The sequence below is a fragment of the Gallinula chloropus genome, assembly GCF_964237585.1.
Source record: "Gallinula chloropus genome assembly, chromosome: 4".
NCBI classification, from domain to species: Eukaryota; Metazoa; Chordata; class Aves; order Gruiformes; family Rallidae; genus Gallinula; species Gallinula chloropus.
Window position 1 is genome coordinate 39,254,482 of NC_140088.1, and position 26,255 is coordinate 39,280,736.

Genomic DNA, 26,255 nt, shown 5'->3' on the forward strand with positions numbered 1-26,255 from the left:
TAAGCAAGAAGGAGGGCTAATGAGACTTGACTTCTCGGAAAGATCTACCCTCAATTTTCTCTTCTGCAGCTTTAATGACTTTGCAGTCTCTGGTTGTATTTACTGAACGCCCTGTTGTTACCGTGACAGGGCTGGCCAGTGCAGCAAACGAGGCACTTGCTGTGGTGCCGTGTAGCAATGTAATGCTTCCCACAGCAGTAATTGGATGCGTGCTGTGCCCCTTAGCCTTGACAGAAATAATGTTCCCAAGCTGTTTTCTATCATCACTGCATCCCCATTGTGCTCGTTCATTGTGTTCTGGTAGCAACCAGACCCCCTCACCAGGAGCCACAGTGCTGGGCGAGGCACTGGGCGCACAGGATGGAAAAACCCTTTATGCTCTGAAATGCTCAAAACCCAAAACAAAAGTGCAGCCATTCTTGTCCTTCTTCCTCAGACAGTCCTGTTAGGTGATGCTTCCAACAGACCCCTTCTGTATGGCAAGGAGAAAGCTATTAGGCTCCTGAAAGGCTTATTTCATTAGAAGCTCTATTAATTTGTGTCACAGATACAAGCACAGGACCTTTGCCAGAAGTGATGGAGCATTGGTTTTCTTAATGGCTAATAAAGCAATAAGCACTGAAAAGCATTAGTCTGAGGTGAGCGGCCAACAAGTAATGAGGATGCTTGAGCAGCAAGTGTCTTGATAAAACATTAGCAAGGTCTGGCTGTGTTGACACCAAGCATTTCAACATGGGGGTCGTGCTCCAAGACTAATGCATTAGGTGGTTGTGATGCTGTTGCTGAGCTTGCAGTAATGTGAGCATAATGTTGTGCTGACAGATGCCATATTGAGATGCCATGCTGCTCGTTATGAGCAGCATGACTAAGGATGTTGGTGAAATGAGCTTGCAGGTTAGGAGGCTTCTGTTCTGAGCTGTTTCCCCAGGCAGAGTTTTGTGCATCCCCACTCATCATACTCCAACCATGCTGAGCAGACCTGGATCTGAGAAGTGGCTGCTGCAGGCAGGGGCAGCTGATTTCACTTGCATTTCTTGTGTTACAGAGGGAACACCCCAGAGTATTTCCCTACAGCAAAGGGAAGCAGGCATCTCTCCACCCTGATGTGTTCAGGGTGGTCTAATCTCCATACAAGGAAAAAGTTTGTCCCTGAGGGTCTTCACGCTGTTGGGGAACCTGCAGCCTTCTGCTCCCTTTCCACTGGTACCCAAGTGAAGCAGAGTGGGAAGGCCAGGGAGGTAATGCCATCCCAGCAGAGCCACACAGTGCTCAGCAAGGTCCACAGCAGATATCGGGGATGCTCCAATGGAGCAACTGAACCTCACTAGCACCAACACACACCAACCCCAGCTGCAGCACTGCCAGGGCTGCGTGTGTAGTGTGGTGCCGATTGATTCCTTGGTCCAAAGAGGGTGACATCCACAACTTGGGTTGTTGCTTCAGAGCAGACCATCCAGACTTCACTTCTGACTTGCTTTTCCCATGCAGGGCTGCTGCCAAGGGCCTTTCACTCAGCCTGATGGAGCGTCTCACCGAGAGGTACGGGGACAAGGTTGTGAAGATGCTGACGGTGCAGTACCGGATGCACCAGGCCATCATGCAGTGGGCTTCCTCAGAGATGTACAGTGGCAGGCTCACTGCTCACCCATCAGTAGCCCAGCATTTGCTCAAGTAAGTGATTTGCTCTTCATTGGTATATGAGCAGAGATGTCTTCTTCATCCTACCACACGCAGAGCTTGTCCCTCCTCTGCAGTGGGGCTTTCCATTGCTCCCAGTCCTGGGATCACGTTTGTTTCATCTGTTACTTCAGCAAGGAAACGGTAGTTGTGGGGAGGGTTGTCCTTTTTCCTGTGTAACAAGAAGCCATGCAGAGTTACTTTCTCTTTCCTCTTCAGTGTGGTAAGAAGTGGAATAAAATCCCCTTGCACCTGGTGACAACACATGGGCCTGACACAGCAGGCATACCCCAAGCTGAGTTTCTCTATCTCAGGCTTTCTTGAAGGGTCAGAACAGATGCCAGACTTTCAGTGTGCTCCCGTGTGCCACATGATTATGAGGGCTAGCCTGTGTCCTGTCTTTGGTCCCAACACTGACTTCAGAAAGATCAGAAAACAAGATTCCCATTCCAGCTTGGGTAGTTTCACTGCCAGAACAGCACCAAGGCAGGTCTGATGGAATCGGATCCATTCCTCATCTGCAGCAGTTTCCCCTTTTTTTTTGGTAATTTAAGGGAAGTGAGCAGTGTTTCATTTCCATCGCGCTCTGGGACAGGCAGTTGTTTGCCAACACACACTGTGACTGTCAATAATTGCAGCTTTTTAAAATTGCAGTCAGTGCGGTTCTGGGCGGTGGATGGGAAAACATTAATTCTCTCTGTTGGACTTGGAGAAGCATAAAAAAAAAACCCCACAGTGCTTCTCTGCGTGGTGCTCTTGTATTTTTAGAAATACTTGGGTTTAAATGCAAATATTTAGGAGTCGAAAAAATTAATGTTCCCCTAGAACATCTCCATTTCATCATAGGTCCAGCTTTGCACAGAGCAAGCTGGAGATGACATTTTATCCTACTTGTTTTGAAGTGGTCTGGCTTGTGAACAGACAGAGAGATACTGCCTGGGTGGGCAGAGTAAGCGGCGCGTCCGAGCCAGCCCCAGCACCCTCACCAACATCCAGCAGCCAGCACAGGGGTTTCCCCCTGGGTCAGCGCGCTTGGTGTTGAGGCTTCAGGGCTTCAGCTGAGCTTGCAGCAGTGAAGCTGTGCTGACCTTGGGCTTAGGTTAAACGTGTCTGTACATACGGATATGATGCTGCCGAGGAGTGGGGTGGGTTCTGTCGGAAGGCAAGGCTGGGTCCTGGGGGCCGGGATGAGCTCAGCTGAGATGGACAGGACTTATTCAGCGGTGTTTTAGCCACATGGATCTAATTCCTGTACAAATCCCTCTTGTTTGTTCTGGTTCTTTTCTTCCTGTTTAACTTTGCAAATTAACAATAACAACTAGTGAAGAACCCCAGGCAAAATGCTTTGAAACTGTTAAAATATGAAATCCATCAAAAAGTTGAACTTAGGTCCCTTTGTTCCCCTGGTGAGCTGGTTTCTTTTTATAGCTGGTGAAGGAGGGATTGTTTTTCTTCCAGTCTACAGTGCAGCTTGGCCCCCTGCTCATCACCTTTTCCTGCAGATGCTGGTGTCTAACCCTGTAATCGAATCTGCCAGTCCCCAGCCCTCCTGGCACACCACACAAGCACAGCCATCCTCTGTCCAGGCACCGGACTGTGTGAAGCTTCTGTGCCTCTAGAGAAGAGCTGGTAATGCAGGGGCTTGACAGTGGACTGGGATCAGCTTGTGTTTAGGTTGCAAGTACAAATTCCTTCTTTAATTTCCTGATTCATTCGTCCCTTTCTGAGCATCCCCTGTCTTTGGTTGGCTTAAGCCAAATGATTTGCTTAACACTTTACCTGAGGAAGAAGCAAGTTTTACTCTCTGAGGGCTGCAGAACAAGATCTCTTACACAAGAAGCAGCCCAGGGAAGTGGTCAGCTGGCGAGTGCCCACAGGAGTTACCTGCTCATATTGGTGAGCAGCCAGAGTTGGGGCTGCAACTGCAGTAACAGCACTTGACACATACCCAGTCTGCAGCATTTCCTTACCTCCTTCCTGAGGGCTGGTGGTGGATGGACAAGAAATCTGAAGGGTCCTGGAGCACAGTGCAAGGAGCAGGATCACATCTCTGCTGAAAGCCTTCTGAAGTCTTCCTTTGATCTGGCTGGAGTGATCTGGACCACAGCCCCCACCACACCTCTAACACTGGCAAAGCCAGCCTACAGGACTCTACCCCAGCCTTGGATTTACAATGGCCTTGGGGAAGCGTGAAGAATCACGTCCCAGTCTCAAGATGTATTGCAAGGTGCAAACACCTTGTGCTGCAGCTTGTGGCAGGGAGTTTCTGGGGTTGCTGACCATGTAACCTGGGGGCTTTCTCCAGGACCACTCCCCTAGGGTACAGTCCCCACCCAATATCTGTGCTCCCACCACAGCCTTTCCTTGAACACCGTTGTCAGCGAAAGTCTCATCTCCATTACCTGGAGCACAAGATTGGTCCTTGGAAAACGTGCAGGTCTGCTCCAAATGACTTCACATTCCTGTACTGACTGATTCTGACACTGAAGGCCCTCGGGAGCGCTTGGTCTGTGGTCTGTTAGAGAGTTCTGCAGCACCATCTTTTCTCTTAAAAAGGAAACTTTAGTTTGCTGCGGTATCTTTTCAGGGGCAGAGTATTTCCAAGGGAGCAAAACCTTCTCCCAAGATCTCCTTTCTTTCTGAAAAGGGTGACAAAGCACATCAGAAACCCCCACGCATCTCCAGAGTTAAGTCAAGGATGCTGCAAGCTATATTTTTACATTCAAAATGTGACTCAGTGCATGAGAAGATGGTTTGAAAATCACCAGCTGTTTCTGCTGTCAGTTTTTATCCAAGTACAGTGTCAGGTGTCCCTTCCCTTGGCACATCTTTTTGGGCTAACACCCCCTCACTGATGGGGAATATGAGGGAAACCCCGCCCCCAGCAGTGGGCGAGCTGGAAGATCCTTGGAAGCCAGACTGAATTCTCCTTCTCTCACCTGAAAGATTCACATAGACGATCACTCCTCCGAAGCACATTCCCAGGGTTGAGCTTTTTCCTATTGTTGAGAGATGCTGCAAGGGCTTTCTGTGGCCACTGTGTGTTATCTACATGGAGAACCTGGCTTCTGCTCCAAGCCTTTGGTCCACAGAGACACGGACAGCGCTAGGACAGTGAGCAGGACTGGTGTAAAGGAGATGGGAAGCCTGTTAGGCTCAGTGTTACAGAGAGAGGGAGGTAAACCCGCAGTACCCTCCTCAGAGGAGGGACTGGGGGAGGCCCCATTCCACAGGGGATCATGGAAAATAGAGTTGGTCGTTGGTCCCTGTGGTCCATGGAAGTGGGGAAAGTCCTTTGAGCCTCAGGAGAAAAATGAGTTTCAGTCAAGGGAGACGACCTTTGTTGCCAATGGAGCGAGTAATGTCCAGAGTCCCAGGAAGTAAGGCTAGTCCCTGGCATGTGAATGCAGAGGATCAGCTGTGAAGTGCTGGGTGTCTGAGCTGGGGGCTCGTCTTGCACTGGAAACTTCCTTTACCCCCACTCCCCTGCCTGTCATTCGGAAGCAATCCTCCTTTGTGATGGCTTGGTCTGCCTGGTTTGTTCACAGGCTCTCTGGAGTCACTGATCTCTGTCATGCTCTCGTGGTTTAACCCCAGCTGGCATTGAAACCCCACGCAGCCGCCACTCTGTCCCACCAGGTGGGATGAGGGGAGGGAGAAGCCAACGGGTAGAAGTGAGGAAGCTCTGGGGTTGCGCTGCGGAGAGTTGGATAGGTAAAGCGCAAGCTGCGCACACAAGGAATTCATCCCCACTCCCCAGGCAGGCTCATCCCAGGACAGCAGGCTCCATCCTGTCTATGGAGACTTGGCAGACAAACACCATCACTCCCAGTGTCCCTTCATTCCTTCCTTTTCTGCCAGCTGTATGTGCTGAGCAGACACCACATAGTCTGGGATGTCCCTTTGCTCATGGGGAGCGTCAGCTGTTCCAGCCGTGTCCACCCCCCCGCAACTCCCTGTGCACCCCCACCTACTTGCAGGTAGGGTGAGATGAGGAGCAGAAAGGCCTCAGCTCTGGGTAGGCGCTGCTCAGCAGGAACAAAACATCCCTGTGGTATCAGCACTTTTTCCAGCACAAGCCCAAACCCCAGCCCCACAGCAGCTACTCGGAAGCAAATTAACTCTCCCGCAGCCAGACCCGGCACAGCTGTACAGTATCACCTTGTGTCTTGGAGCAATCCTGCTGTTTCCAGGCTTTCCCTTCCAGCCTTCCATCACCCATCCTCTTCCTAGCCTGTGAATTCAGCTAGCAACTTCCTTGCCTGTTAAAGTATGGTTTATTCATTCATTTTCTTTTAAATGCAGCAGCTTCAGATGTAGAAATGATGTGAAATCCCAGTTCCTCTGTGGTTCCTTGTGCTGCACTTTCTTCTCTTGCCCAACAGCACTGCTGTCAAATCTCTGTGATACTTCAGGCACTCCTCCTCCCTCTCGATACCGTGAAAACCAGAAAGCAGCTGCCACATCTCCCTAGGTCTGCATATCTTTCCTGTTTGAAGCCCTTTAAACAAGACACTTGGCACCCTCGTGCTGTACCCTCCCCTTGCAGCGCTTGGGTATTGCTGCCAGCAGGCGCAGTGAGAACATTCTCAGCTCTGCTAGCTGCTCCCTCTGAGGACTCACCAGGGCCCCAAACTCTTCAGAAGCAATACCTGGCTTCGTTTTCCCTCTGTCCTTTCAGTGTTGTTGGGCCGAGTGAGCCACATCACAACCACTCATCTGTGTGGTGTCATTTCAGTGCTGCTGACTGGCCCTTTCCCAAATGCCTTCTGCAGGGACCTGCCGGGCGTCACCTCTACCGAAGAGACCACAATTCCCTTGCTGCTCATAGACACTGCTGGCTGTGGCCTGTTTGAGCTGGAAGTAGAAGATGAACAGTCCAAGGGGAATCCAGGTACCATTGTTCAGAACTGATGGTCTGAGGTCCTCTGGCTGCCGCGGGCTTGGTCACTGCACCGGCTGAGCCACATCCCAGAGACATCCCCTCCAGAGCAGGTAGTGGGCTGGGGGAGGTGTGGTCCCCAGGGAGCCTTGTCTGCTTGAGAGATCATTTCTTCTGTAAATCTTCATGCCCAAAGGACTCCGAGCTGGAGTGGGGTGGCCCCAGGGCCATGATGACAGCGTGCAGCTTGCAGGTGGTCACACTGGCTGCCTGGTTCCTTCACATAGACATTTCTCCATGCTGTGCACTAGGACAGGGTAGAGGATCCCTACGATGCCTTATGCACCTCAGCAGGGAAAATGATACTGAGCAGACCACAAGCCTATTTTAGAGGGCTGTAGCTGTGCTTCAGAACTGCCTCCCAGTCCCCTGCTCCTTTCATCAAGCCCTGTGTGGCTCTGCTCTATGGCTTTTCCTAAGACATTGAGTTTCCTACCAGTTTTTTACTTCAAAAATGTATTTGGTCTCTGTAAGGAAACTAAAGTCAGGCACCACAGCCATTCCAGTCAAGTGGGAGAACCTAGAAAACAGTGATGCTGCCTCCTTTGTGTCCTGGCATCTGCAGTAGGGCGAGTGGTGGTGACTTGCTGTGCGAGGATGCTGCTTGTGCTCCTCTAGATTTAGTCTGGCACCTCAGCACCAGCTTGCTGGGTCTTCACTGGGATGTGGGGCATACGGGCTGTCCAAAATCCGGTGCTTTGTCTGACAAGCCACATATCCCAAGGCTGTTACAGAGATAGCTCTGCTAAAAGTGTTATGGAGAGATTTTAGCCCAGAAAGCAGTCAGCAAGAACAGAGAAGGGCTTCCCTGAGGTAACTTGGGGATCACATTGCCATCCAGCCAAGCAAGCCAGGTTGGGAATCGTTGCCCCACACAATGCTGGGCTGCAGGCAGGACTTTCCTTCACCTTTCCATCCCATTGGAGGGGAGGTGGGCAAATTTCTCCAAGCTGCGGCCTGTCCAAGCTGTCAGCTTCAGCCTCTGCCCACCTGTTCCCATCCCTGCCCCTTCTCTCTGCCCTAGGGGAGGTGGAGCTGGCCGGTTTGCACATCCAAGCCTTGGTGGGAGCTGGTGTGAAGGCCCGAGACATCGCTGTTGTAGCCCCCTACAACCTCCAGGTGAGATGACCCTCTCACAGCATCTCTCTCTGCATGCATGTGAAGCAAGAGCACAGAGGTGGATCCAAGCCTTGACATCTTCAGGAGTGGTGTCAGACCATTTTCAGAGGGATGAAAGTGGAAGTCAACAGAACCAAACTGCACAACCAGCAGTTGCAGCCAGCTTCTCCACATTTGAGCAGCTTGAGGCCATGGAGGGAAGAGACGTTAGGCAGATATTTTCCACTCCCAGCTTCAGGGCTTGTCCTGTGGGAGATGTGAGTGCTCATCCTTGGGGACTTTACCAAAACAGCGCCATTTTAATCATTTCCACCCTGTGCTTCTCTTTCCAAGGTCTCTTTTGCATCTTTTTCAGGTGGACATGCTAAGAGAGCACCTTTGCCACAGGTACCCAGAGCTGGAAATCAAATCAGTTGATGGTTTCCAAGGAAGAGAGAAAGAGGCAGTGATCCTGTCATTTGTGAGATCCAACAGGAAAGGTGAGAGCCTGCCGCTCCAGAGTTCCTCTCTGGGGAACTGGGAAGGAGTGGGAGCTGTGTGACTCCTCCAAGGTCGTGCTCCAAGTGCTGTGGTTTAATTGCAGCTCTGACAGCCTCCAGCGCTTTCCTCTGACTGAATTTACTGGCAAGAACTTTCCTTTGTAGCCTTTTTCTTAATGAAGGAATGCATTTGCTCCCAGGGTAGCAGAGGAAGGCTCCGGCTGAAGGCAGCGGGTAAAGCCAGCAGTGCTTACTTTGAGGGTCTCCTGGCTCCTGAGGCCTCAGAAAGTATTTAAACCAGGGTCCTAAGAATGGTATTTGTCACGTTAGCACCACATTTACTGGAGAGCCAAGCACTTTCTGCTAAAGGTGAAAACTGGGACGGGAGCTTATTTCTTGGGTTTGAAGCCCATTTTGGGTCACTTCCCCAAGAAAGCAAGCTGGAAGAGCTGGCATTCCAAGTTATGCACAGAAAATGCTGCTTTTGGGAGCAAAATCTAGAGCAGAAAATTGACTGCAGCGAAAGTTAATAGCTGGAAAAAAGCTGCTGCCCTGGAGCGTGAGGCTCCTTTGGTGGAGCCATCGCCTGTGCTGAAGGGTTTTGTACCAGCCAGCTTGAGCAGAGGGCACAAGTGGCACCTCTCCACGAGCCACCTTTCTCCTCTCCATGGATCACTGCCCCTTCCAAACCCACAGTGAGACACAGCTCTTGCTGCACTCCCTTTGCTGCTGGCACCCAGACGCTGGGAATGTGCTGTGAGTGCTGATGTCTGGAAGGGAAAAAAGGGGGAAAGGATGTGTGGAGGGAGGAGGCTTAGAGCAAGAAAAGCAGTGTTGGGGGAGAACGGAGGTGGGGGACAGCACTAAGAATAGACCTTATTCATGAGTGACTCACCTCGCTGTTGCTCAGTGGGAGCTGGTGCCCCCTGTGAAGACATGCAACCCCCGTACCCAGCCTGGGTGCAACTAGCAGCCAGAGCTCAGACATGGTGCAAGAGTCACTCGCTTTCCAGGGCAGGGGGGGCATGAGGCAGCTTCTCACGGTGTCTGGGCATGGCCCTGGTCTGCGCAGGAGGTGGTGTTAGTGCACTCTGAGACATGTGGGAGCAATCTGTACCCCTCTCAGAGCTGCATTTCTAGCTCTGAAGCAGCCAGGGACCTTGACTGGCGGTGCCTGTCCCTCTGCAGCCATTCCTGATCCAGCAACAAACCCTCTTGCATGATCAGAGGAGTTGGCTTGCCCCTGCAGTCAGGAAAAAAAACATCAGAGAAACTGGGAACTGTTCTCTAAGCTGCAGAGTATGGAGGGGGCATCCCCCACCCCCCGTTCCTCAAAGGCAGCTCAAAGCAGGCTGCTCAGCCCCAGCGGGGCAAGGCGGGCGCAGAGTCAGGCTGGTCACTGCACTGCCAGAGACATTCACTTCTTCCCGACTGGCCTCCTCTTTATCCCCAGGAGCTGGAAGCTCACAAGCCGCCCACGCTACCCTCCTTGCTAGCTGATCCTCACTGAGTCATGTTGGCATCATTAGTGCTTTTCTTTGAGAAAATGGCCAGGGAGCAGAAGCAAACCTCGCAGCGTTGCCCAGACGGCTGTCACTCTGACCCTGTCGAGTCTGGGGGCAGGTGGGGACGGGTCTGCAGGACAGGGTGCTCTGGATTGTGTTTGCTCCCAGGTCCCAGCCTGACCTTGTGTCGTGAGCCACCCAGGAGAATGTTTCTCCTCTCCACATGCCATCCATCCTCCTCCTGACCCTAGGAGCTAAGGGGGAAGCTACCCTAGCTCTGCCTTGCAGGTGGTGGAAGGGAACAGCGTGAGTCAGGGACCAGAGCCCAGTAAACACCGACTCCCCTTCATCAACCGAGCAACCTGTCAATCATTCGGGCCAAATCTGGACCTGGAGCCAATGCTGCACCCACTGATGGCCCTAAACCCCTTGGTTTCTTTCTCACAGGGGAGGTGGGCTTCCTTGCAGAAGACCGGCGGATAAACGTAGCGGTGACCCGTGCCCGGCGCCACGTGGCTGTCGTCTGCGACACCCGCACCGTCAGCAACCACGCCTTTCTCAAGCGGCTGGTGGAGTATTTCAGCCAGCACGGGGAGGTGCGCACAGCCTTCGAGTACCTCGACAGCCTCGTGCCCGAAAACTACACTCAGGAGGCCCACAGCAAGCCACAGGGTGCGAAGCTCCCCACGGCCTCTGCCCCCAAACCACAGCTGCCCCCGGGGAGGAAACTCAAAGCAGCAGCAACCAAAGCACCGCGTCAGAAGCCAGAAGCGCGTTTCTCCCCGAACACGAGCAGCCCTGGGGGAGAGAGCCCAGGGACAAAAGACGGTGCTGACAAATTCAAGGCCATGCTGGTGGCCTTCCTGGAGAGCAGTGAGGTGCAGTTGGATTTCCCCCCGTCCCTCAATTCTCACGATCGGATGCTGGTTCACCTCATGGCGGAGGAGCACGGGCTGCAGCACGTCAGCACCGGGGAAGGGAGGAACCGGTACATCAGCGTTCGCAAGAAACAGCCTGCCGAGCCTTCGCTACCCGCAGCCCCCACTCCTAGCAAGCAGCCCCCACTCCCTCAGCCCCAACACCCCAGCAGGGAAATGCCCGTCCCCGCTGAGCCGGGAGGAAGCAGCAAGGACTCAGGGAAGGTGGACCTGAAAACACTGCACCTAGAGAGAGTTCAGAGGGAGAAAGCCAGGAGGGAGGAGGCCAGAGCCGCCCTTCAGGGCAGCAGCAGGAAGAAAGACAAAAGTGATGCCAAAGGTAGGTCACTCTCTTTGTAGCCAGCACCATTAATGGTCTGCCTTGAATGGCCCATGCTGCTTAATCCCCATGGTTTTGCCTCCAGGCCTTGGGGATTTGTATGCATGCATGGAGCGTGGGCTGTGGCTCTTGGAGAGCTCCTAAGTGCTTGTCACCACAGAGATGAGAGAACTGGCAGGAGTGCAGCAGTTGGCTGCAGCATCTGGGCAGAAGGATTTGGGATGCCTTTCTTAAATTGGGGACCATTTCCCAGGAAGAGAGGCACGGGAGTTAGATTGGAGACTCCCAACTCCCAAAAGCAGGGAGAGGAGGTAAGAGGAGTACCTGCCTGCACAGAAGGACATAGCCACTTCCTGAACACAGAGACAGGGGAAACAGACCCAGGAGCTGCCATCTGCCCTGCCAGACATGGTCCCTTCCTCTTCCCCAGCCCCCTTTCAGCACCCAGGCATGCTGAGGTGGGGCCTTTGACACAGGCACGGCAGGTCGCACGGGGCTGAAATCCCAGCCGCTGCTAGCGGTGACTCCCCAGACCTGTGCTGCTCCTCACTAGCCGGGGCCATGGCTGTGGGTCTCTTGGTACCATTCTCAGGTTCTGAGCAGTGGTTAAATGGTCTCTCCCCCACTCTTCTCCCCAGGAAAGGCAGCGGTTCCGAGCGGAGCAAGCGGTGTGGCAGAAGAAGATATCGACGCCCTGATTTCTGCTGCCATTAAAGCTGACAGCACCTGCAGCTTCCCCCACTGCAAAGCCAGCGTTACGACCCTGGGACAGCTTTGCCTCCACTGCAGCAGGCAGTACTGCCTCAGCCACCACATCCCAGAGGTACACGCAGGGCTGGGCAGCCTGCCCAGGGCTCTGAGCGCTCAAGGGGCTGGAGAGGAGTGGGATGTGCCAAGCAGTGTGGGTTTAACATGGGAATTTTCCCTGTTGAGCTCCCCAGGCAGGATTTCCTCACAAGGAGTTTAAAGCAGAGCCCTCGCTGTCAGAGTTTTTGCTAGAGCTGCAGGTAGAAAGGGCTGCCAGGCATTGACACGTGGGCTCTGCACACCTCCTCCCGAGAGCTTTTCCTTCTCCCCCCTTGCTTTGTGCTCTTCTTTTCCATTCTCTGGCATTTAAACTCCTAGGTTGTTGTTGCAGTTTTGTGAGGCTGTGCTGCTGAGACGGTTTCTTTAAGCAGCACTTAGAGTTTTCTGCCAGCCTAAACTATGCATAACGAACAATTCAAGGCCAAAGTCGAGGCCCGAGAGACAGTCACAGCACCTCTGAGAATCACATATAGGAGAAAACAACCCAGAAGCAGCAGCATTTTGCCACCAGAAAAGGGAGTGAGAAGATGTAACGAGCTGTGCAGACACCAAGGCCGGAGAAGGGCGGGGGAGGAGGCAGCCCAGGTGCCAGAGAGAAAGATGCCCCTGCAGCCCATGGAGAAACCCATTAGGATTCCTGGTTTTTACCCAGGCAGCCCGGATGACCCTCAGTGGTCTGGGGTGCAGGCTTCAAACCTGTAGCTGTCTAGCGACAGAGTGGTTCATTTCCACCTTTTGGGCACCAAAATAGACTGTCGTGGTTTTACCCTGGCTGAGAGCCGAGATCCATGCAGCTGCCTGCTCCTTAAAGGAAAAGAGGAGGGGGAGAAGTGGCGGGGGTGGGGGGGGGCGGGGGGGGGAGGCAGTGAGGGAAGGGAAGGGAAAAGGAAGGGGAAAATAACAACCCAAAACCAAGAAACCAAAAGCCCATGGGTTGGGATAAGGACAGTTTACTAAGATAGCAGAAAGATACAATATAACAATGCTAACAGGACTTTAGAGCAAAAAATATATGAAGCTGTTGATACACAATGCAGTTTCTCACCAAACCCACAACTCAGGCCCTGCCACCCAGAGCCGTCCCGGAACCTGACTGTCCCCCAAAAACTGCGCACCCTGGAGTCGCCCTGCTCCTCCTCCCCCCAGCCCCCCTTTATACTGAGCAGGACGGAATTGGCATGGAACACCTGCTTTGGCCAGTCTGGGTCACCTGTTCTGGCTTCATCCCCTCCTTTCTCATGAATAGAGAAATATGAAGAACTGAAAAAGTCCTTGACTGCTTGACAACAACTAACAACATCAGGGTGTTATCAGCACTGCTCCCATTTTAACACCCAAACACAGCATTCCATCCGCTGCTACAAAAGAAGTTAACTCCATCCTGACCAAAACCAGGACAGTCGTGCAGGCAAAACAAGGCAGAGAGGAGAAGCAGAGAGGCTTGGGCTGAAGGCAGTGACACCTGGACACTCAACACCAGGCTCTTCGCAGATTCCCTTTGCAACCCTGAGGACGAGCCAAGGCCTGAATCTGTGTGGAGCAGCATGTGTGCCTGGGGAGCCATTGGGCTTTTCCTTACGTGCCTTGCGTGGCGTGGGGCTTGCACCACACTGTGCAGCCTCAGCTTTGGCTCCCATCTGTACCCACCTGACAGGGGTCCCTCAGCCAAATCTCTCTGCTTCTTTGTGGTGGAAGGACCCTTGAGCAGGCATCTACAAAACCCTCCACCATCTTATTCCTCCCATCAGCTTCTACCTCACTGCTTTTCTGTGGCTGCTCAACAGTCCTTTTTCTCCCCCCAGATCTGAGAAGGAAGGAAACTAAGATTAAATTGGTGTCAGGCTTTGTCTTTCCTTGTTTTTTCTCAGGTGCAGAGGTGGTCAGGGAAATGTAAACCTCCAGGGCTGGCAAGGGAGTTTGGCATGCTTCATGGAGAGCTGGCCTCAGGGTTTGCACCTTGGGGGCAGAGCTGACGTGGCTGGGTGGTGGCTGTGATGAGAACACAGGATGAGGGGTGACGATGTTCCAGTTAGCTGCAGCCTCCTGTGCCCCTCATCCCCGAGGCACAGCTCTCTGCTGCACGGAGCCTCCCAGAGCTTAGCAACGTTTAGTGAGCTGACCTATAAATCCTCAGCATAGATTTTCCGCTTGTCAAGTGTTATCTGTTTCCATGGCAAAGAATGGTGGTATTTATGGTCATTCACAATCGGGTTGGGATATAAATTTATTTCCTGCAGAATCGCCTCTCCCTGCTGAATTGTAATGAGAAACAAGCAGAAGGGTAAAATCCACATCAACGAGTTTTTCTTCCTCTTCAAAGCTGAGCCCTTGTTTGAGATGTTCTGGAATAGCCTAGGACCTCCTACCCTGCCTGGCCCGGGGGGGTGGGCAGGGTGGGGATTGGGGGGGTAGCGTGTACCTGGAGCCCCTCGGGGGGGCTGGAGACCCCATTCAGGGGGAGCTCACATTCCCCTTTAGCAGCCTCCATTGAATGATGGTCAGCTTGCGCTCCTGGACCTGCTGGTGCAGAGCTTACTGCCTGTTTTGAAGTTGGTCCAGAGGGTCTGGTAGCCATGGCTGGTTCAGACCAGGGTCAGAAATCCCAGTGCTGGCTCAGAAATCCCAGTCCTGGCTGGGAGCCGTGTGCCAGGTGCTGTGCGTGGCTATTCCCGGCCTTCAGCAGCCTGCTCCAGCAGGGCTAGCAGGGATAGGAGGGCTTGGCACAACCCTGAAAGAACGGCTGAGGTCCTCAGCTCAGCTCACCTGCATGGAAACATCAGGTAACTTTGGGATGTACCGGGCAGAAGGGGTAAATTTGTAGGATCTTTAAGTTAGACCTGGTAGAAATAAGTCAAGATGGGGTTGAACACACCTGAAACACAGTGTGGGCTTCAGCACCGACTTGCTCTGGAGAAGGTTTGCCTGTGCAGAATCAGCACTGCTCCGAGGCAGAAGACAGCTCTGATGGCTCTGAAGAGGCAGAGACGTGGCTGAAAAGGTCTTGTTTCCTGTGTCACCCTTCCTGTCTCACTCCTTTCCCCCCCTGAGCTGTGCTGTATTAGCGGAAACCATTAGGAACTGGGAGCTCGGGTTCATTTCTAGCTCTCCTGTGAGAGCCGTAAGAGATCCAGCTGGTCAGGAGGCGAGTGTGAGTTCCCCCCAGACCAGTTTGGAGTTTGGGAATGAGACGGTTCAATCATCCAAAAGGATGATTGATGGGCTGTGCCAGTTCCTAAAGGAGAGGAATTATCTTTTGTTCCCTGAGAGAGGAGCTCTGAGCAAATGGGAGATGGTTTTAGGGTGGGTGCAAAGCAGGCAGACAAGGAATTCCAGGCTCTGGGAATATAATTACCCAATTCCCATGTAGGTCGGTGTCCCGCCTGCCACCCGTGTCCGTTCTCTCTCCGCCAGGTTCACGGCTGTGGGGAGAAGGCCAAGGCCCACGCGCGGCAGAGGATCAGCAGAGAAGGGGTTCTCTATCCCGGGAGCGGCTCCAAAACCAAGTCCCTGGACCCAGCTAGGAGGGCCCATCTCCAACGGTGCCTGGACAAGAAGCTGAACGAACTGACCAACCAGAGGAAGAGCAAGAAGAAAGAGAAGGAGAAATGAAACCGGATAACTTGTCCTTACCCCTGCAGTTGCAGGTCAGACCACCTAAACCAAAGATGCTGTTAAAGCTGCGGGGCTGCGCTGTGCTGGAGGGCAAAGCAGGAGCTCTCGCTTTGGGGGTCAGACAGCACAGAGCCAGCGTGCCTCAGCAAACCAGTGCTGAGCCTCCTGAAGCACAGGGCTCCAACAGGAAGGAGAGAAGCTTTATCTGTCCCCGTGATCGTATCGGTAACGTAATGAGTGTGCACAGAGAGGCTGGGAGCACCAGGAAGGATGGGTATTAAAACACCTAAAGCAGTCGCCTGTCACTGTGACGTCTGTCCCTGCTGCAGCAGAGGGATAAGTGTCTGTGAGACGGCTCGTGGGAAGGACTGAGAGTCCCAGTGACCCTCTTTCCCAGGGAGGGGGATGAGGAATACAGATGCCTTTGGCTCCGTTCTCCCAGTCTGGTGATCCCTGCAGCTCGGCTCCAGTTGGAGTGGACTGGTGCATCCATGCAGCAGCCAGCAAGACCCAAAGCCCGGAGCTGCTGTCCAGGTGGAGGCAGAGCTGGGCTGTGTCCCATCCCCGCCGTGCAGAGGGGCTCCAGGTGCAAGCTGTGCACCACTGTGGGATACGGCCCACAAGGCAGCAAGCACTTACCTTGCTGGCACCACAGTGAGCTGCTCTGAAACACCTAGCCCCCTGCTCTGGGGGAGCCACCATCCCCTGCCTTCAGTGGCTCTCCATCTGGGCAGCATGGTGAGGTCTGTCCCTCTGCTGTATGCGTCCCAGACCCACCAAGGAGACGCTTTCCTTGTCCTGCCCTTCCCACACAGCTCCTTGACAGCTGATATCAGCTGTGAAAGAGGCCGGCCCTGCGAGCTTCAGACATTGCCCCTCACTCCCAAACCCCTTCCCTGCTCCTGTCCCCCCGACAGTAACCCATCCCCCACCCTTGCCTTCTGCCTCTTGAGCCTCAGCACCACAGCATCTCCATCCACCGACAGCCTGTGCCCTGTCCCCTCTCCACAGTAGGTCCGAGCAGGCACTGATGCATCCCACAGGTTCACCACCCTCCCCAGGAATAGCTCAGGCCGCCACGCCTGGTCCCCAGGGTAGCACCTGCGGGCCCAGCATGACGGAGAAGGTGCTGAGATGCCTCCACAGAGGAACAGCTGGAGAGAGGCACAGAGAAAAGCCCCAAACCAGACATGGCCCATCATTTTGGGCCTCAGTGTCACCTATCTTGCCCATCTGTGGTTTCACCACCAGCAGAAGGCACTCACCTCATCCTGGCCAAAGGCTCAGGGACCACAAGACAGCTGAGCATTAGCCAAGTGTTTTTGTGTCTCTCTGCCAGATGAGGCAGATCAGCAAATTTGCCCCCAGATCTCAGTGCCTGTTGGCACAGGCTGGGAACGCCCTCCAAAAACTGTCCTCATCCTTCAGCAAATCTCCTCCTTCAGCAAACCCCCTCCATTTGCAGCTCCAGTCTGGGCAAACCCATCCTGCCCACACCTCCCTCAGCTGCGAGCGTCGCCTTGGCTCTCGTCTCTGTCCCTGTGGCCGGCCATGCGTCAGCCCACAGAGGGATGGCACCGGCTGGCATGGCAGCAGATGGGACACCGGGGCTCCTGGAGGGAATGGTGGGGTGGAGCAAGAGACGAGCGTGGGAGATGAAGATCTGTGTGAGCAGTGACGGGTGTATGGCAGGTGGGGGGGGGAGAGCCAGAGCGGCGGCTGCGGAGGGGGAGAACTAAATCACAGCCTCGTCCTAAAACCAAGGTCGGGCAGAACAGACAGATGAGCAGAGAGGGAAGTGGCTGCCAGCTCAGGGTGCCACCACAGCGTTGTCTTTAATCAGGGATAAATGGCTCATTCACACTTTTTTTCCTGCTCAAATCATTCAAGCAACCGCATCCTGACCGTGCTTCGCCCTGCGGCACACTGTTTGGCACCCAGCCCCAAACACCCCCAGATCTCCCAGCCTGCCTTTCCGCCAGCGCTCGGCAGGCTCAGGAAAGCCAAGGCTCCGGCACAAGCGCGGGATGGATACATCCCCAGAGCATCCTTTGCCCACCAGCTCTGTCAGAGCCCTACCTCCATCACCCTCCAAAAAAACAGAGCGGTCATTGCCCCCCCAACTCTCACCCAAAGGCTGGTGCTTGGGCCAGTAAGCAGACAGGATCTAAAGAGCTTTTTTCCCCTCCTTCTGGAACAGAAGTTCAGCTTCAGAGTTAGGAAATTAGGGAGCTCTCATGCCTGCACCCAGATTTCAGTAAAAATGAGCCAGCCTTGGGATGAGCAGGTCAAAGCATGACTCCAGGGGCTGTAAAAAAAACATCCTGGACACAAGATTTGCATTGAGTGAGCAGGAATTTGCCGTGCTGTTATGAGCAGCCCCTGGGAAAAGGGGCCAGGGAGGGAAAAATCCAACCCCAAAAAGTCTGCAAAACTGCCCAAGTCCAGACACCCGCCTTTCTGCTTGGAAAAGATGGAAGGGAAAGCCATCTGTGGTAAGAGTTTCTCTTTCTGCTCACTCTTCTCCATTTTTCCATTCTTACTCCATTTCAACCTCAGAGCAGCATGCCAAAATCCCTCAAAACCCAACAGAAAAACCACAGACGCCTGGAGAAACCACACTGTGACAGCACTTTATCAGCCCCCCTCCTCCATTTTGCCCTTGTTTGCCCAAAAAAAAAAGTCTTCCAAAGAAACCCACCCGCTCCCCAGGAGCCCTCGGGGTCCTCGCCTGAGGACGCCATCAATTTTGGGGAGCATGCGGGATGCTCAGGAGCATCAGGATGCGGCGGTTTGGGGAGGTTTTGGTCCATTCCAAGGGAGGGCTCCAATTTCGGTGGGTCCATTCTCAGCCCCCAGCGCATGCGAGGGTGACCCAGGTGAGGGGAGCCACAGCCGGGCGTTACTCCATCCTCCAAACGTTTCAGCAGCGAGATGCTCCGGCCCAGGTGCGTTGGCAGCTCTGCCTCTTCGGCGCCGCAGGGTCTCACCCAGCCCCTGCCTGGATGCAGATGCCGTGTCGCGGAGGCTCTCAGCCAAGCCCCCCGGCCGGGCAGACCCCGCCTCTGCCCACCGTCCCCAGGGCAGAGCCGATGCCGGGGTGCAGGACCCAGGGCGCGGTGGGCTCTCCCTGCCAGCAGCCTAGTTTCTCCGGAGCGGGTGCCACATGGAGACGGGCTTCCTCAGCGTGGCCAGCATCTGGTTCCAGTGCGTGATGCCCATCCCGCTGGCCGCCGGGCCGATCAGGACGTGACCTGTGTTGTCGGTGCGGCCATCCTCGCCGCACTCGGCCACCGTCACCCGCAGGGACAGCTCCTGGCAGGGCAGCACAAGGACATCACCGTGGCCCAGCACGGCACAGTCGCTGACGACCCGTATGGACAGACCCCGCATACACCCCCTGCATCCCTCACCCCATAACTACACATCCATACCTGTGCAGCCCTCCATGCCCACACCAACAGCCATACTCCCCCCATACCAAACCCCCGTATATAGGAACCCTCCAACAGCCATAACCCCCCGTACATACCCCCCATATATAAGCATCCCCCTGCCCCATGGCTACGCCCCCCCAGACCATATGTGCAGACAGGTGGCCCCCAGCCCCCTGAATCTCCCCAAAATCCCCTATCCCCACCCCAGGGAGTCCTCACTAGCGCAGAGATTTGGGGATCTCAAGGAGCAAAGGGATGTGTCGCTTCCCCCCCAAAGGCAGGGACATGCCCCCCGAGCTGGGACAGACCTGAAGCACGATGGCGGGCACTGAGAAAATCATGGCCTCATTGAACACAGGGTTGGTGTCATCCCTCTTCACCGCCGTCTTCTTCTTGCTGATCTTCCTCCCATCCTGCAGCAGGTACACCTTGACAAAGGGATCTGCATGGCGGGAGGGGAGAGAAAAGCCCCAGGGTTAGTCATGCCTTGCCCCCCATTGTACAGAGCTGGGGGTGGGGGTGGGGGTACCACCCCTGGGGACCTTCCTTTTAGGGGCTGTCAGTGGGAACCACTGATAAATATCCCCATAGAATAAAGGATGAGGAAACCCCACCTCCCTCCAGCATGCAGAAGACTGAGGGACCCCTACGCCCACCCAGCACCCCCCGCTCACCCACCTGCAGTCGCTTTGCTGTTGGACCACACGAGGTTCTTGGCTTTGACCACCACCACTGTCAGGCGCTCAGCTGTGGGCAAATAGCTCAGGGAGAGCAGGATCTCCCCAACCGTGTCCACCGCCTGCGGGACACGACGCACCGTCACCCATCGAGCCCAGCCCCCGGGGAGGGGAAACCCCTCCAAACCCCCGGGCGGGAGACTGAGCACCCCGCCCCGCTCGCCTTGTTCATGTCCTGCAGGTAGAGCCAGGCGTTGAAGGGACGCGCAGCCAGGTCCAGGTCGGAGAGCTTGAGCTCAGCCACGCCGGTGCTGACGTTCCGCTCGTCCTCGTCGATGCCGAAGACGGAGAAGCGCAGGCTGTTCTCCTCCAGCGCCGCCGGGTCCAGCGGGATGGAGAAGCGCTCGTCGAAGGCCACGGCGTAGGCGCTCCGCTGGATCTGCCGCAGGGAAGGGGGTGGGGACGGCCTTGATACCCACTGGGATTTGCAGCCACGTCTGACATCTGCCCCACTTCTCTCATGGAAAGTGGAGGAGCGTGTGGCTTTGGAGTAGCAGGGAAGGGCACCCAAATCCCGGGGGAGCTGGGGGGTTCCAGCCTCCAACCCCAGCGGCGGCTCCACGATGAGTTGGGGTAGAAAGGCGTGGCTGCAGCCTGCCCCATCGCCTCACCGTTGGTTGAATGTACAATGTAAAGTTGGTCTGGTGCTCTCAGACAAGAGCCGGGCATGCCCGCACCCTGGCAGCTTGGGTTTGGCTACAGGGTTTGGCCAAAGGGGTGAAACCTCCCCCCTCCCAGCCCCTCTCCATCTGGACCCAAAGGGCTTCACCAGCCCAAAGCATGCCAACCACTCTTGGCCAGGCGTTGCCTCTACATCACATCATTTGCTTGGACTGAACACAGCAGCAACTCTGTGGGGCCCCATCCTGCGGGGTACTGGTTGCTGCCCAGTCCCAGGGAAGGGGGGGCAAAACTGCTCTGAGAGCATGGATTTGGGTGCTGCTTCTCCCCTGTTCCAGTAGAGTGGAGTCCCCAGCTCCCTCCCACCCACCCAAAGCCAGGCACGGCGGTGGGAAGGGATCCTGCTGTGGAACAGGGGGCTCAGCCCTGGACCTGCTGGCCTCCATCACCCCAAGACCTGCTGGGCTCCCCAGCAGGATGAGGGAGATGATTCAATTCTCCCCAAAGACTTTATCACATCTGTCTGTCAGTCTGCTCCTGGCCACGCTCCATCCCTGGGATGAAGGATGTGAAGCCACTCACGGGGGGGGGGGGGGGGGGGGGGAGGGGGGTGTCCTTTCCTCATCTCTTCCAAGCACAGGGGATCAAAGGATCCCAAGGGAATGCATCTGGGCAGCGCTCTGCTTTGCAGCGCTGATGACTGACTGGCTGCCCCCATCATTGTGCTTTGGGATCTCTGGAGGAAAGGCGCAGCAGAGACAGTAGCTGCTATTTCAAGCCAGACGGGCAGTAAGTGCTGTAAAGCATTAAGGGAGGAGAACTGAGTGTGTCCTTACGGCCTGTCTTGGGACAGAACCGAGAGTCAACAGCGCTGGTGAATTATAAATAGTGATGCTAAATAATAAATAGCTCCAGAGTATTAATAAAGACCCTGATCTTTGGATGGAAAAATCAGTCTGTGGAAACACTGGAAAAGCAGCAGGTTTGTGCTGCTGGAGAGGTGTCCCCACCCCCAGGGAAAGGTTCTGTAGGGGATGGAGCTTTCCGCTCCTTTCAGGAATATCTGGATTACATCAAACTGGCTGGTCCTGAGCTTTGCAACAAGCAACTGCTGGAAGAAAACCAAGGCTCCTGCTTCCCCATGACAGCTTTTGGGGTGCTTAAAAAGGTGTGTGTGGGGGGGGAATGTTCACCCCAAAATGCCGCTGGTACTGGCCGTTCCCATGCAGCCACCCAGATCTTCGGCTGCCACGTCCTGCATGGGGAGGGAAAGCGTGGTGACCATGGCATCGCTCTCGGGCTTTGCCAGGTGAATTGAGCACGAGGGGACACAGCCCAGCGCTGGCAGCACATGCCCAAAACACTCCCCAGACCACTTCTTCCTCCACCTTCATCCCCAGCCCCCGGATCCAGGAAGTGGAGCAGGAAAACTTGCCACAAGCCACACTCAGAGATGACAGAGTCATCACACATCCCAGTCCAGAGGACCAAATTCCTGCCTCTGCCAGGTCCCTGATGAACAGACCTGGTCGGGACCCCTCTACGCTGCAGAAGGCTGAGACTCCTGTCCCCCCCAGGGCCCCACCACTGACTCGGGGCACTCGGCCAAGGGATCCACAACCCGAAAGCAAAGGCTGCAACACGCACATGGTGGTGAGTGATGCCCCATGCAGGAGGGGTTCCCCATGCAGGGATTTGGGGTGGGGAGGTGGGGGGGTGGTGGTCAAGCGTCTCACCCGGGAGATGCCGACGATCTGCTCGGCTGGGAGCAGGCTGATGCGCATGAAGCAGGACTCGAAGCGAGCATCCTCCTTCTCCAGCAGGTCCTTGCCCTGCAGCAGCGTCACGTGCAAGGCGGCCGCCTTCCCATCATACTCCATGGAGACCTCCACCTGCCCCACCGTGATGTCCTGCCCAAAGTTGTTCCCGATGGAGGAGACAGAGCTGAGGGAGTCGGCAGAGATGGATTTCTTCAGGGGGCCATAGTGGGACAAGCCCAGGTCTTTGCTCATCAGCTCCAGGCTCCCCAGCTCGTTAATGCTCTCAAAGGTGTCGTCAGACCGCAGGCTGGGCTTGCGGATGGGCGACGTCTTCTCCAGTGCCTTCTGCGAACCCGGGGCCAGCCCTCGCTGCCAACAGGGAAAGGAAAGACCTAGTGATGCAATCCCATGTTGTTGTGTCATGTCCCCCACCCCCCCCCGGCAAATCCCAGGGATAGCTGGGATTCGCCGGTGCCATTTTGGAAGCATTACAGCCCCAGGTTGTTCGCAAGCTGCCACGGCAGCAGAGCCAGCACCTCCCCAGCCCCATTCACAGGCCCATGCTGCTCCCCCAAACTCTCCAGCAGCATCACATAGCCACGGACAGCTTTTCCCTCCCAGCCCCCAGACAGAAACCTCTGCCCCTCGGGCAGCTGACGTTGCAGAGGGAAAGGAGGTGAGCCAAACTTTCCACCCTCTCACCTTGTGCTTGACATCCGAATACGCCACCCCATACTTCTGCTCCAGGTACCGGTAGTCGTAGTTGGGGAAGGGGGACGGTGCTGGGTAGCTGCCAGAGCGCCAGAGCTTCCAGAGGTTGATGGCTGCAATCCCCAGCAGTGCCAAGGCGCCAGCAGCATAGATGCCGATCTCCCACCGAGGTGGGCTCGTGGCGACTGCGATGGGGGAAGAGAGGCACCGTCAGCTGCCTGCCTCCCCGAAGCAGAGGTTTCACCCCCTGCTGCTTCCATACTGGGAACTCAGCTCCAAGTTTCGGCCTGAGGAAGGGGATAAACTCCAACATCCCACTGGTGCAGGCAGGGATGGGGTCAGGCAGCAGCTTCACAAGCCAAAAGAATAAAAATCATGGTCCTCACTTCACCCCCGTTCCCCATAAAGGAGGGAAAACAGTGGCCTGCCACATCCTTCGCAGCACCAGCGATTGTGGGACCTGCAGCTGCTGCATCCTTCCACCAGCTCCAGACCCATCCCATTCGCAGATGTGCCCAGCACACGTCTGCATCTCCCTGTCTGCCACGACCCCGCACTGTTCCCTGCATTCCCGCCGGCTGGGGATGCCAAGAAATCCCAGAAACAGGAAAAAAAAACGAACCCACCAGCCCAAAACCAAACTGACCCACCAAAAAGCTTTTGGAAACCGGGGGGGAAACCCTTCAGCCACTGCTGCTGTGCTCTGGGGAGGAGGGAGCCCGGGCTTGCGGCTGCACAGCCGGGCAGCCGCCGCAGCCCTGCGATGGTACGCGCTGAGCGGCTGCTGCTGCATTGCACCAGCCTCCATCGCGCTGGCGGCTGAACCGCCACCGGTCGCTCCGTGTAACACACGAAAATGGGGGGAAAACAGAGAGATTTCTCGTTAGCGAGCGGTGCCAGGGAGTCCTCCCGCGTCACGCCGCGGCGCTCCTTCCTTCAGCAGCAGCTCCAGAGCCAGAAATAGCCCACGCTGGGCTTATTCCCACTGCACATCCGAGCAGAAGGACAACCTGCTGCTTCCCCTCCCGCCCCAAACCTCCTCCAGCAGCAGCCAGCAAAGGGATTTATCCAAAGGCGCTGACTATTCCCACCCAAAGCACCTGATTTTAGTCCCTGCCGAGGGTCCTGAGCAGCCCAGGGGGATGTCATGGGTTAAAGCTTCCAGGTGGGAGCCAGGTCCTGCTCGCCTCCCACACAGCTCAAACCCCTTATGACCTGCCAGGGGATGGGATTTAACCCCTGCATCCCGGCTGAGGGTGCTGGAGGAAGTGCCACAGCTCCCCTGGGGCACTCAAGAGGCTTTTGGTGCCACTGCTACACAGGGAGGGTGCAAAACTGGGGCGAAATAACCCTTTACTAGCTCCCACTTCTGAATAATTCCAGGCACAAATCCCAGCTCTCCTGGAAACCAGCTTCCAACTCATACCCGCCTGTTTTCTAGGACACAGTGCCCAATATTGGAACACTTGGGGGTTTGCATCAGAAACAGCCCCCCACCCCAGCTTGTGCAGCAAGGGTTCATCCTGGAGAAAGCAGCCAGGCTCAGCAGTCCCCTCACCCTCATCCCCCTCCCCAAGAGCAGCTCTGCCCCCAAACCCCCTCCCCAGGGCTCACTCGGACGTACTCACCGCTCAAGCGGAATCTGCCACTGTGACCGTCGTCCATGGCAAAGCCCCCCCTGCTAGCCAGAGAGCCTGCAACGTGTGAGACACTGAGTTAGAATCAAGGGGGGGGGATGGGGATAAAACAAGAGCTGCCACTGTGACTTTTTTAGCAGGGGTGCCAAACAGCTGCTCCCCCCATACCATCACTCCTACCCTCTGCTCCTCTTCCAGGCACAACGCAAAGGAGCTAAAGGAGGGACTGAACCTCCCACAGGATCTGGGAGAACGGCCACACCGAGATGCAGAGCTACACAGTTCACCTCAGGAGTATTTATCAAGAGGCATTTTCACTATCTCTTTGCATGGACATCTCCCCTCCAGCCCTCCAGGCCCTCCGCTGCTTTTCTAACCCCCTTTGCCCCTTGAGGTTTGCACCTTGCCTTTGCGCCCTGCAGTGGCCACGTGCAAAAGGAGCAGCCTGATTTCGGGGTGGCTTCAGGGCACCGGTGCTCTCCCCCCCAGGAATGGATTCCTGCAGCGGGGAAGTTCATCTGCCTTCCTCTGTGAAGAGGTTGAGTGGTGTGTGAGATCCATCAGGAGAGGCGGCTGCTCCTCTGGGACCCCAGGGAAGGCATTGCGTGGTGCTGGAGGGGATTTCTCCCAGCCAGGTATCCCCCACTCTGCAAATGGGCTTTGGGATCCCCTGCAAACACCCAACGAGCAAATCCCAGGGGACCCAGGCCTGCACCCCTCCCCCCACCCCCTCCCAGGCTGTGCCAGCAGATCACCGTCTGCCAGTGCGAGCCCACAGACTGCAACCCCTGCACCCCAAAGCCCAGCAATGTGTCTTCACTAAAAATCTCCCAACTCCTATTGGAGCCCTGCAGACCCGCAAAACTCACCCTGCCCCAAAGCCCATTTATCACACGGGAGGAAAAGCATCCCGCTCCCCTCCTCTCCCCTTCATCCAGCCCAGGATTTTAATAGGCAAAGGTGGAAGCTGCAGTGCATCACAGCATCAAACATCAGTCACATTGGGGAACCCCCTCTGCAAGGGCTATGTGCCCCTCCCCTGCCTTTGGGTACCAGCAGGAAGAGTGTTTCTTTGCAAAGAAATTGAGTCACTAACCCAAAAAATGAGAGTGGGGCTGGGAGCTGCCCATCCTGTCCTCAAGCTCCTTCTGCAGACATAAACCTCTGCATGCAAGGGATAAAACCCTGGATGAAATCCTGGCTGAGAATGTGTGAAAGTCGTGTCGCTGGTGGGCTGAGCTCTGCATAAGGGACAGCTTGCTGTTTAGTGCTGGAAATCCATGCTAACACCTTAATGGTGCAACACTACAGAGATTTCCCCAAGACAGCCTCTTTTTATGTCCTTAAAAACTACCATGCCCGGTGAGGAGGCTCTGGTTCTCCTGATGTTTCTCCTTTTTAACATTGAAGTTTTAACACAAAGTTTTCCAGACCAACTTTCCCTGCAGAAGGGTGACCATTCCTCACAAGCCCCTCCAATTGCTTTCGGAAATTTCCCATTTTCCATATCTTTCAGAGCTCTTTCCCCCCAAAAAACCCACATCCTTTTCTAACGAGCTCTGAGCAGCGACTTAAGCAGATTTCCAAGGCATCACCCAGAGAGCCAGGAACTGACTGCAGCACTCAGCACGGGAATTAAATTAGGGAGCATTTTTCCTCTTAGCAAAATAACATCAGCCTCTCCTGAGCGAGCGAACGGAGGCACAAGCTGCTCCAGGAAGGGATTTGTTGTATTTTACGTTAACTAAGCTCTTCCCCACAAGCGTTTCACTAAGGTGCCGCTGTCCCTCAACCTGCCTCTCAAATCCCTGTGTGGGAAATCGAACCAGAGGGATGAAGAAGGTACAGGCACAGTTCCCCCACTGCTGATAACTGGCTCTTCCCCAGCTCAGGGGGTGCAGAACCCCCTCCCCAACCCACTGCAGCATCCCTCTGCTGAGGGATTGGGCAGCTC

At 55.2% G+C, this 26,255-nt stretch overlaps 2 protein-coding genes across 2 annotated transcripts in view; one reads left to right on the forward strand and one right to left on the reverse strand.

Annotated features, from left to right (window-relative positions):
- The window catches only part of IGHMBP2 (immunoglobulin mu DNA binding protein 2), a gene marked incomplete at its 5' end in the record, with an annotated part of 39,227 nt that extends 23,697 nt beyond the window's left edge, over window positions 1-15,530 (forward strand). The window contains 7 exons of the mRNA XM_084263055.1: window positions 1,489-1,671; window positions 6,453-6,571; window positions 7,644-7,738; window positions 8,094-8,217; window positions 10,170-10,979; window positions 11,618-11,802; window positions 15,198-15,530. Coding sequence (XP_084119181.1) covers window positions 1,489-1,671; window positions 6,453-6,571; window positions 7,644-7,738; window positions 8,094-8,217; window positions 10,170-10,979; window positions 11,618-11,802; window positions 15,198-15,395 — 1,714 coding nt within the window. The 3' untranslated portion in view covers window positions 15,396-15,530. The remainder of the gene's footprint in view (window positions 1-1,488; window positions 1,672-6,452; window positions 6,572-7,643; window positions 7,739-8,093; window positions 8,218-10,169; window positions 10,980-11,617; window positions 11,803-15,197) is intronic.
- A 3,009-nt stretch (window positions 15,531-18,539) lies between these two features.
- On the reverse strand, window positions 18,540-24,329 carry SYT12 (synaptotagmin 12; the record flags this gene model as incomplete). The annotated part of the gene is made up of 7 exons (XM_084264099.1): window positions 18,540-18,713; window positions 19,144-19,277; window positions 19,514-19,634; window positions 19,736-19,951; window positions 21,930-22,322; window positions 22,656-22,849; window positions 24,293-24,329. The coding sequence occupies 7 exons, from the start codon at window positions 24,327-24,329 to the stop codon at window positions 18,540-18,542; spliced, it is 1,269 nt and encodes a 422-aa protein (XP_084120225.1).
- Window positions 24,330-26,255: the final 1,926 nt, after the last annotated feature.